Below are 11,999 nucleotides of genomic sequence, written 5' to 3' on the forward strand. Positions count from 1 at the left end.
ATCATTATATTCATAAAGAAAATCAATAAAATAAAGAATAGAAAGTTAATTTAAATGCATACCAACATCTAAAATCTTATTGACTGGCGATGTCTCTCATAAATGTCGAGGTCGTCTTGGTATGCAGGGGCTCAGAATGAACGGGCGATATCTCTCATAAATATCACTCTATCTACGTGTCCCCCCAATCCTGTAAACTCGTCGAGCACGGGGTGTGAGTGTGGGTGAACGGGCTTGGTACTGAGCCTGAATCGGTGTGAGTTGCCTCAATACCGCTGATCTAGGGGCCCGAACTATCTCGATTTGGCTCTGGTATGGTACGGTATGCTGTGTACTGCCCGGTCTAGAATGGTACGGCGCACCTTGCAGTGTATAATACTTTACTATCCATAAGAACAAATAATAAGACTTACCCCATTATATTATAATCCATAATATAATTAAGGTTAGTCTTCTTTTTTGTTGTGGATAGTAAAGTATTATCTTGTTGTGTACATTTTTAGGTCGTGATGATTCAGATTATGATATGTTTTCTTTATCAAATTTTGTTTTCTAAGTATAGTTAATGTTTTCTGATGTGCAGGTGAGATAATTTCATTTATCATGAAGTTATTCTTTTTTCTTCCAATTTCTTCATTATTGCAGCTATGCTGTTCTTTTGGGCGAAATAAAGGATAAGCCCAGTCTCAAGTTCTCTGTGCGGCACTTGGAGTATGGCCAGTTATTTATGCAACTGTTCTAAACTCAATATCTTCCTTTCATTATCTTATACTAGAATGTGGCATGTGCAATGAACATGTTATTTTATTTTTTATTAAAAGGAAAATTTATATGAATAAATGAAAAATACTAGAAAGGACTTCAACCTCTGACTGTGTGGTTAACACTCACATGGAGAAAGGGTAAATGTGCGGACAGAACATGATGGGTTAGGGAGAGGTGATGTGAGGAAATGCACAATATTAGTTGTGGAGAAATGTGGATGGTCAGACATCCCACATGGACAGGCACATTGGAGTTGGCATTATATGGTAGAATAGGTAGTTTTGTTTGGGCACGACATTAGTATTTAAAAGATCCTGCTGTCTTTTAATCCAAATTTTAAAGCTCATTCTTTGACAATGCTTGCTTTATTCAAATATATTGGTTCTAATCTTCTCCCCTAATGGCTTTTAGATTGCAGAGGATGGGAACCAAGACATTGGTTAAAGATTCTGAGTGCTTGTTGCCATTGGTTCACTGGTATCTTTTTTGAAATTTAATTTTATACTGCAGGTGTTCAGTATTTATTTGAACTTTGGCATCTAAATGTCTACAATACCATGTAGATTAATTTGCTTAAAGTTATCCATTCTTCTAGAATGCTCGAGCTTTTCAATACATGTGCTTGCACGTACACAAAAGTACATACATACACATACATATGTACCTATCTAAATACCTGCCTAGATATTTATGTTCTGAATGTTGATGTGCATTGATCTTGCTTGTGCTTCTTTCAATCATTTTTTTTTTTACTTTGAAATTGCTAGCTGCAGTATATTTCTGCAATCATTCTTCTTGATCAGTGGTTAATTATCAGATTGCACTATAACAACTGCTCTTTTATCTTCTTTGTGTTAAGTGATCTTCTAGTGTCTAGAAGCAGATTCATACCAACCTGATCATTTAAGAAAATAGTTAATAAAATCAATTATCCATTCAAGAGGAATAGTATTTAAATGAACCAGCAAAACCCTGCATTTGTTCATTGACGAGAAGAAAATTGGAGAGAAACTATAGAGAACACAGTCGCCCTCCTCCCTCCCATTATTATGGAATACGAGTTCCTTATTGCCAAAGTAAACACTAACAAGAACTTTCCATGTGAATATCTCTATTAATAGAATCCTGTTAACTTAAGAATTTGATGCAATATTCGACAGGTCTTTGAGGGCATGTTTTCCATGTGATGAAATTTAAAATATAGAAGGAAAAGAAACAGGAGAACAGTTTTCCTATTCTTCAAGGCTAATCAAAGAGTCAAATTTTTGACTTCGAAAAGCAATGTAAATGTGATCTAGTGGTATGAACATCAATAGATTACATTCCTTCAAAGATGGGACACTGGATACCTTGTTAGTGTGGCATACAGTCTCTTTAATTGATGCCAACTAATTTATCATTGAACTACTAAAAATTTAGCAGGGTAGTAGAGGTTAGCTCTGCACTAACTGGCATGTTCCAATGATGGTTGTCAGATACTTCCATTGATCAGTTTCCACGTTGGCAAATGCATTATGTAATATCTGCACTTGGGGAGAATGTTATTCCATACCTTACATTCCTTCAAAGATGTGACACTGGATACCTTGTTAGTGTGGCATAGAGCCTCTTTAATTGATGCCAACTAATTTATCATTGAACTACTGAAAATTTAGCAGGGTAGTTTAGGTTATCTCTGCACTAACTGGCATGTTCCATTGATGGTTGTCAGATACTTCCATTGATCAGTTTCCAAGTTGGCAAATGCATTATGTAATATCTGCACTTGGGGAGACTGTTATTACATACCTCTTATTATAGCATTTGGGCAGTCATGCTATAATATCATCGAATTCGTTGTTCACCTGAATATATTAATTCTGCTATGAAAATGCATTGATGTGAATTGCATATTGCCATATCAGATGAACTCTGATGTCTGAAGCATGCTGCTTTCTTCTATGCCATTCATTTTCTCTATCTCATTTCAACAGACATGGAGGGGCTGATTGGATGCTTGCAAGAAGTATCTGTAGGTTTGTTCTTACATGGCTACTAGTGAGAGTAAGTTTAAAAGTGAGAGTGAAGAATTCTTCTGATTGGGGAACTTCAAATCATACAATCCAGAATAGTTGGGATGCTAGAAATTACCTTTTAGAATAGTTGGGATCCTTAAGTTTCTTCTCTCTCATCAATTTCGGCCACACATGGAGTTTAGCGAAGGACAGTTTACGCAAGCATCTAAACATGCCTGCAATGAACAATTTTGTGTGCTATTAACTATGCTACTGCTTCACAGTTATGAAATTTTTGCATTCTGTTCCTAAGGTGTAAGATTGTCATCTACTAGTGGATATTAGTTCCTTCAAATATTTATGCACCGATGAAATCTGTATGTCTTTTTAGGAGATCAAGAAAAATGCAAATGGTTTGCCACATTGAGGGACTAATCAGCTCCTAATAACATTACAAGTTTTCTGCGACGGCTTTCCTTGATTAATTTAAATTAGATGTTAGATGACCTTGTGAAATCAGTTGCAATTTATTTGGATGTCCAAAGTGTTGCAAATGATGCAAAAGCTTCAATGAAATCAAAGATTGCGGTAGTTGGAGCTAACATTGAAGGTTATAATAAAAGCTGCATAAGGTCAATGTGCAGGTAATTCAATGTATGACCTTCACTTTTGTCCCAAATTTCCCCACTGATCTTTATGTTGCTTATGATTCTAAATGATCATGTGCAGGAGCTTCACTGCATCCATTTAGATTTAGTCCTGATGATATTAGCTGCTTTATTTTCCTTATCCACGCAGCAACTCAGCAACTTCAGACATGCAGATTAATTCTAATAACATGAGCTGAAAAGCAGCCTTTGGCAAAGAGACGCTCGGTTATGCAGTGAACCAACAAATATGACGGTCCCTTGACGTTTAGATGAGACTCCAATGGCTTGGAATCAACACGACCAATGCCATGATTTCAGCAAAAAATGCCGCGTGCATGCATTTACATGTGCCTTTCAACTGATACCGTCCCCTCCTTGTTTCAACGTGGTGTGTCGTAGGCATTGCGAAATTTCAAGGATCCGCATTTGATTCTTTTCGTCTCATCAGCTTCATGGCCTATGGATTTCTTTCCACTACTGTAACATTATATGTGCCATCTTATTTTGTCAAATTTGTTTTATTTTGCAGCGGGCATGCGTCCAGGCGAAAAGTAACATCAAGTAAGGCTTAGCCATGATATTCCTCCCCTGGATGGTGGCCTGCACTTTCTTGTAGGGACGAAATATTTGGTGAGCATGAACTCTTTTTGTCACCTCAAGAGGTTCACGTCGGAGCTTGAGCACAAGAGGGGACTCCTCTATGATTGAAATAATATCTCTTCAACATCTTGGAAAAGTTTATTCCTCTTAACAAAATTCTTTGTCAATAATCATTATATGCATGTTTCATCTCCATTGATTAGTGTTTTTTTTTTTTTTTTTGGTACCAGTAGCGCCCTTTTTTGCGGCCCTTTTCTGAGGATGGCAATGACGACGTGAGCAAAACCGCCTCTTTTTTTCGCTCGTACACTGTTTCTATAGCGTAATTTACAGATCTACATAATTTTTAAATTTTAAAAAAAATGAAGTTTGAATTTGGCCTTTTGTTTTACGAAAAAAAAATCCTATACTAGGGATATCAGTGAAGATTGCCTGGCAACTTTACTATGTTGTCGTGATTCGTGGAGATTCTAAGTCGTGTTTGGCAGGCAACATGTCAAAATCATTTAGAGCATCCATGCAACAAAACAAAAGAAAGTCTTCCACTAGTCTAGCTTTATGGTATGGTGACTCTGATGAAAGCTGTTTGTTGGGGTAAAGCAAGTTACACGCAGGGTATTTCAATATTTTGGGTCCCGCTGCCAAATCAGTCGTGTTTGGCAATGATATGGGTGTGGATTGGCCTTGGCCAAAGCCGGAGCATACGCCACCAAATAGTCGTGTGCTTTTCCTCTTCTCCCTTTCGAAGTGGCACTGATCGAACTGGTCTTCCAGCACAAACACAATCTAGAGAGGAACTCGGTTCGACCCACGCAAGTTTTGGACCAAGGAGCACCAGGCAAGTTGCATACGAGCGATGCAACTCTGCTATTATGAGGTTTTGAGTTGCTACTTGTTAGAACACTTGTCTATCCATATCCACTATTTGCGGATTGGAGAATTTTTTTAAAAAAAAAAATTTACGTTTTATTAGCGCTAGATCTTGAACGATGTGCTGCAAAGGATGGGAGTAGAGTGGATAGATGGTTTCTAGGTTAAACGTATCGATGGTGTTTCACCAAAAGGAGGAAAATGTACGGACTTGTATGCCAGTGCTTTGGATAGAAATGGGGATAGGAGCAACAAGGAGAGGAGAAGAAACCTGCTTTATTTGCCGCTTGCAGTAGGGGATGATAAGCTCAGATTTCATTTGTCAGGGTTTGCGAGAAGTGAGTTAGACAAGGCCTTGTGATGCTAAAGTTCTCCCTCCGGGGGTTCCACCTTAACATCTGCAAAGCCCGGCAAAAAAATTCATGACATCTCGGCAGACTAAACTATTAGCAAGCCAAAACTTTCACCTGATGGCCTGAATGGCTTCTTGTTACCATCCTTCCAATCTAAATAAAACTTCATGCCGGCGGACATGCCGGGATGGGCACAACCTTCATGGACGCCATGTAAACTATGAAGCGAAAATGCTTAAGGGAACAATAAAGGAATAAAAAAAAAAAACTTTGTTAGGATGCTGGAAAGGCAAGCTTCAGAGAATTTGATACTAGAGTTCGAATCTTTAGATTTTGCCAGACAAAATTCAAAGGCATTCTTTGATTAGGGAAAAAGAATATCTATATATTGGCCATCAGAAATATACTTTAGTTGCATTGCATCTTCGCTTTGGATTCTTAAGAAGTTTTTTTCGAAAAAGAAAGGCAGAAATGCTTGTTTCTCATTCATTGAAGCATTGGATTTTGATGAATAGGGAAGAGAGCGAGACAAAAAAAAAAAAAACAAAACAACAGAGAAGAACTTCAAGAAAAAAGCGTTCTCTTCTGTGTGTCCGTCTCTGTATGAATATATGAAGTAAATTATACAAAAAGGGTACTCTTCTCCTTTGAGTTCCCCGAGAATTAGTATAATCCTCCGTCTCTACAAATAATTCGTCGTCTAATAATATTTCACCTATACATACATGGAGGCGAAGGAGAATGGAGAAGAAGAAGAGTAGAAGAATTCTTATTCGTTCTCCCTCCTCATCCTCTTCCTCCATTGAATCACAATCATTGCTCTTTATTAGCCTCAGAAGATCCAGAAGTATGAGTCCGGTAACAACGGACGCTACCGCAATCGTCGTCCAAGGCGAGACCTTTCCGCCTCCTGACCGCCCTCTTGACGTGGAAATCGACGAAGAGGACGAGCAGCGCGGCGTTGAGCACCGAATTGAACACCCAGGCGCCGATCCCGTTGCAGCCCCCCTTGGAGAGGTGGAGCAGGAGGACCCCCAGATGGCACAACAAGTTGCACCCCAGCAGCGCCACCTGGCACGCCACTACGACCGGGAAGCACGAGGCGGCGCCGCCGCTGGCCACCGGCAGCCCCACCCCGACCCAGAACCGGTACCCGAAGACCACCGCGTGCGCCAGCGTCGCCGATAGAATCGCCAGCACCTGGAACGACTGCGAGAACTCGAGCCAGAGGAAGGACATGCACACCAGCGCCGAGTGGCTGAAGAGCCGCGCCAGCGCCCTTGGCCGCCGCCGGAGGATCGCAATGAAGGTCCGCAGGAGATGGAGGAAGCGAGAGAGGTAGAAAGCGTAGGACCAGAAGAAAACCCGCCCGGTAGGGCGAGTCCCGAGGGGAAAACAGAGGAGCCATTGGAAAGGCGTGGTCTTGATGCGGCGCCAGAACCAACGGGTGTCACGGATCTCGGCGAGGGAGGAGAAGAGGATGCCGGCGAAGATGGTGGCGGAGGCGAGGGCCATGGCGAGGGAGTGGAGGGCGGGGAGGGGACCGAGTGGGACCGGTCGGCGGCGACCGGCGAGGCGGAGCGCGAGATGGAGGAAGAGAGAGAGGGAGAGATAGAGCGCGATGGCGGAGATGAGGAAGAACCAGGTGGAGCCCCAGGACTGGGCGTGGCTCCACCGGAAGCCCACGATGGCGGGGTGCTCCGCTAACCAGTAAGTTATTCCCCTCATTCTATCCCCCGGAATAAGGTTGGAATAGGAGGAGAGAAGGAGGGGATGACACTATTAAATATGAAAGAGGGGAATGGACGGAGAAATGGGGAAGAAGGGAACAAGGGCGGGGGGGGGGGGGGGGGGGGAGGGATTAGAAAAAAGGTTCGGGGACGGGGACAAAGAAGGCGGCTTGGGCTAGTTTTCGGGGTCACAAAGGAAAAATCCACGGTTGGACGCGTGCAGGGGCTTGGAAACGAGCGCAACAACTTCGTCGGTTCAGATTTATAGGCCCACGGGCGAAATGGTCTTTGATGGGTGGCATGGCGTGCACTGCGGTACACTGGTGCTTAAACGCTTCCCTTAGTTGGCAGCTCAGCTGGCTAGAAATTTTGGCAGTTAATCCAACGTGGATGGTTTCTTATTGGTTTATTTGGCACTTGGTCCTTGGTTGGTCGCTTGCATATTTTTTCTCCTTTTTTTTTAATAAATATCTTTCTAAATTTCAAATTTTGCATAAACACTCTCTCAAAATTAATATTTGCATTTTTATCTTCTTAAAACACTTATTTTGCTATTGTATTTTTTTTTCATTCTTGTTTTTACATATATATATATATATATATATATATATATATATATATATATATATATATATATATATATATATATATATATATATCTACCCTATCTTATGCCTTAAAAAATTAAGAATTTTGAGTTAACATGACTACAATATTTTTAATGGGTAGATATAAAAAAATATTTGTAAGGCGATCGCGATGGAGGACAAAAAAATAATTTCAAATTTTTATTTTATTTTTAATTAAAATAAATATGGTTTTTATAAACGGTATTAAAAAAAACATCGTATTAGGGGCATTTGTTAAATAAACAATGTTTTATGGGAATACATAAATAAATATAAATTTTAAAAAATACTTATGCAAATTTGAATTCTAGAAGGGTATTTATGTAAAAAAAAAATTGTTCCTTTGGTACGATGGGATAAGGTGAAATCTAACTGGGACACGAGCCTGAGAAAGACAAGCACCAACACAAATCAAAATAAACTAAAATATTGTTAGTCTTATCTGTTATACATGGGCATAATTGTTTCTAATTTCCATACATAGTTATGTCTTCTTTTATAAACCTTAAGAAATGAAATTAAAATAATCATTGAAACCATGGGCCAAGAATGACAATCATTAAATTTTGTTTTCTCTGAAATTTATGTGCAATTTAGGCCCTTCTACATTACATGGAGGGCTTTGAGACTTTGGATGCAATTCTTTTGGTACGCTGATTAATAAGATATGATGGCTATTTCGAATATCAAAATCTGTTGCATATAAAATGCTAAGGCCCATACTATATATTATACTAGATATTAATTTGATGGATCTCTATATAGCAAATCATGCATGGCACCAATTTATGATAATAGAAATTTATGTTCATGGAGCTCAACTATTCAATGCATCCATTAGATCCCTATTTGAGAATGGCTGAGACATTTAGGGCTTTTGTTTCAACTTTGAATTGCTTCTTATATTATATGAATTGATTCATTCTACCTCGTTTGAAATAAGGAAGAAGTGAGTGATTGAGCCCAAGCAATCATGACAGGCCTTTTGTGCAAAAAACTGGAAATTGTTTTTGGAAAGAAGCAAAGCAGAAAATTCAGATAATTACTTGGGTTTTTTGCACTTTCAATGCATATGGTACAACTTGAGCTTTCTATGACCCAACCTTGGACGCTAATTGTTCGGTGGTACTACCACATCAACAAAGCACCCTCACTATGAGGTCTTATATTTGGTGGGTGGGAGGCCTATGTTTTCCTAATTTCTTATGTTGATTGGGCTATCCAACCTGAATAAAAAGAATGAGGTAGGCGGTTAGCTATAACATAGAATACTCGTTTGATTCGTAAAAATATTTTCTTCTCATTGGCATTTTTTTTTTGTGAAAAACTGATGCCAGAAAATATGATGCTTAGAAAGAATGTGGTAGGTGGTTAGCTATAACATAGAGAACTCATTTGGTTCGCGAAATTTTTTCTCTCTCATTGGCATATTTTTTATAAAAAAGTAATATTTGAAGATATGATATTTGAAAAGTAGCTTTTACATATTTGCTTGATCATAGAAAAATGACATGTTTCAAAGTGACCTATATTCGATCGAGCATCTAATTTTCTAAAAAATATATGTATAATATCTGTTATGACTTTAATAAAAAAATCTTATTTCATTCTATCGAAAAGCTTAAGCATATTTTTTTTATTAAAAAAAATCTCGATCAGTGACAATTGAAGTTTTCCATATCCCACATAAATTTTTATTTTCTATAAAATATAAAAAAAATATTTTTAGGGAAGCTACTTTGTATTTTTTTAACAAACCAAACAAGGCCGGAATAAAAAAAAATTGATAAGCTTACTCGTGTGTGAATGGGTTTTTTTTAACTTCGCGTGCTTGGCTATTGGTGGATACATGCCAGTATTCCGAAAGTGACCATCTTTAATAAGTTTTTTCTCCTTCCAGAAGCTTGCTCTTCCCTGCTCTACTATTCAATAAACTCATTGTTCATTATTTTTTTTATAGCGTCGTACTATTTTATTGTACCACCATTTTTAGACATTCCAACCGGCTGATGTAACGGGGGGAGGCAGTGGGGCCATGCTTGCGAGAGTTGCAGCCATTAATGGTGCAACAACTAGCTCCATTGAATTGCTGATGTTTTCCCTAACATGATTGATAGGTCTCAATGGGAGAGAGAAAATCTCGGCCGCGTAGCAGCCCACGTTGGCCCCTCTCATCGAAAAATATTTAATGCGGATAGAAATTTTTGCACATATCTTTTTCAAGCTATAGATCATTCTATATATATGTGTACGTCACCTCAGCACTACCTCAGTGCCAGATGGACTAAATAGTATTTTCATCGAGCATGTCCGAACGAAAAATATTCAGTCCTTTACATTTAATCGACGCTCATGCATTATGTACAGCACCAATGAAAGCAAAGCATCGTTTCAACTCTATGCGTTTTTTCGCATGGCGAACAAATCAGTAGTTAATGAAAAAAAAAAAAATCTCCTCCGTATTTAACTCTTATTTAAGGTGATATTAAGGGCAGCATGGTTCTCGGTCAGCAATTCGTAACTTGTATATATTTTTGTGACAAGACCTTCTGCATATTTTTAAGAGATATTTATTTGGAGCGTAGAATAGTCGACAGGGATGATAGGGATGATGGGCATCCACGTTATAAAGTTGCTGAAATAAAAAAAGACGGCTGCTTCCACATCCTTCTCGTCCACACCTTTGCCCATGTCAAATTCAATGCATTAAATTAGCAATTAATTACTTTTCTAAAGGCATGCTAGTAGTCAATACTCTATTCAGCGGATTTAATTAAGGTAAATGATGTAAGAGAAAACTCTCCTCTCAAGAAAACAAAACAAAACTCACATTAATCTAGTTATACATGCTTCCATCTGATTTAAATTAAAGAGAAAATATTACTTAGGCACCTCTTTAATTTAGCGCTAATTTTATATGTTATCCCTTAAGTTTAAAAAGTTTTGATGTAGTTTATGGAGTGAGTTAAGTGTTTTAATGTGGTTCCGCCATCCATTTTTTTTACCTAAGTTTATGGAATTTCATATTGCGATGGTTACCTGAAACTTTTAGGGTTGAAAAATCCTTATGAGGAATGATTTAGATGAAGAGGAGGGATGAAAAATGATGAGAAGAGCAACAATGTTTAGAGATGAGAATAATGAGGTATTGGAAGAAGAAGAGATGGTGGGAGTAGGTAGGGGCTTGGGACCATGTTAGATAGAGAAAAGAGATAATGACGGTGGCAGGGTTTAAAAAGAAAAAAGAGGAGATGTTAGAAGAGGAGGAGGGATAAGGACGGTGGTAGAGTATAGAGAGCAGGAGGAGATGGTGAAGAGAAAAGATAAGGACTGTAGCAGAGTTTAGAGAAGAGAAGGAGGATGTGTTGGAAGAGGAAGAAGAATAGGTGGTGGGAGCGGGTGGAACATGGGTGGGGCTCGAGATCAGGTTAGATGGAGAGAAAGGATGAGGTGAAATTTCAATACCATCTCTCTTCTATTACTAAAGAGGAAATTTTGTCCGGAGTACATAAAGTTCCACCTATCCACTTAACAGGACATTCTTTTAGACCCATTCCTCAACCAAACACCATGAAAACCTTATCTTGCGAAATGAGTCCCATGCCATCTACAGTACATGGATAGCTAATCCAACTTTTTATTGCGCAGCTACACCACCTTAAGGAACACCTATTACATGGTTTCATCAAAAGTTGAATGATAGCATGATAGAATTTGGAAAACCAAGAACACTATAAGACATAAACAAGAGAGACCAAGGTTAGGTAGAGCTCAACTTGGTTGGAGGTAAAGAAGGTCCTTGACCTGTGCTACAGACTAATGTAACCTTTTGTGCTTTTGTTTGCATGAGAAAAAAAGTACCTCATTAAGGGCTCATCAAAGTCTACATTTTATGAGTTCTACTTGGCAATAGTGGTAAACTACATATGCTAAAGTCTTACACAAGTAATCTATAAGAATCTGAAGGAAATGCTGTGGATATTTGAATAAGATGACCGGTCAAGCCAGCTTGACTTTGACTCACCAAAAACGGCATCTAGAACCAATTTCCCAGCCTGGACTTTGAACCGGTAAAAGATTCTGGAAGGACTGGAAGATGAGCAAGATTGCAAATAGGGATCATTTCCATGACTTGAATTTCCAAGGCAACTCTACCTTAGCAAGCGTATATGACGCGAAATTGAACCGTAAGGCTAAAGCTATGATTCTTCTTGTTTAGAGAGAGTCAAACAACGTGTCTTTTAAGTTTATTTATATTTTTCCACGTAACCGGCTAATGTAACCTTTTGGACATTGCTCCCAGGGGCAATCTAAGTCTATCCAATGTTCTAGAGCCCACTTGATAAATGTGTTGCCTTGTCCCTTGTGGGTTGAGGACATCTAGAAGGTCATGTTTCTAGGTGTTTTG

The 11,999-nt window shown here is 38.8% G+C and overlaps 1 protein-coding gene across 1 annotated transcript; it reads right to left on the minus strand.

The window, feature by feature from the left end:
- Positions 1 to 5,696: 5,696 nt before the first annotated feature.
- On the minus strand, positions 5,697 to 7,077 carry LOC103712293 (elongation of fatty acids protein 3-like). The gene has a single exon (XM_008798773.4). The coding sequence runs from the start codon at positions 6,958 to 6,960 to the stop codon at positions 6,046 to 6,048; it is 915 nt and encodes a 304-aa protein (XP_008796995.1). The 5' UTR covers positions 6,961 to 7,077; the 3' UTR covers positions 5,697 to 6,045.
- Between the last annotated feature and the right edge of the window lie 4,922 nt (positions 7,078 to 11,999).

This window comes from Phoenix dactylifera, unplaced genomic scaffold, assembly GCF_009389715.1.
Source record: "Phoenix dactylifera cultivar Barhee BC4 unplaced genomic scaffold, palm_55x_up_171113_PBpolish2nd_filt_p 000007F, whole genome shotgun sequence".
Lineage (NCBI taxonomy): Eukaryota > Viridiplantae > Streptophyta > Magnoliopsida > Arecales > Arecaceae > Phoenix > Phoenix dactylifera.

Bases quoted from the DNA above. Each gene is read 5' to 3' on its own strand.
- LOC103712293 (XM_008798773.4), bottom strand. From the start codon at position 6,960: ATGAGGGGAATAACTTACTGGTTAGCGGAGCACCCCGCCATCGTGGGC.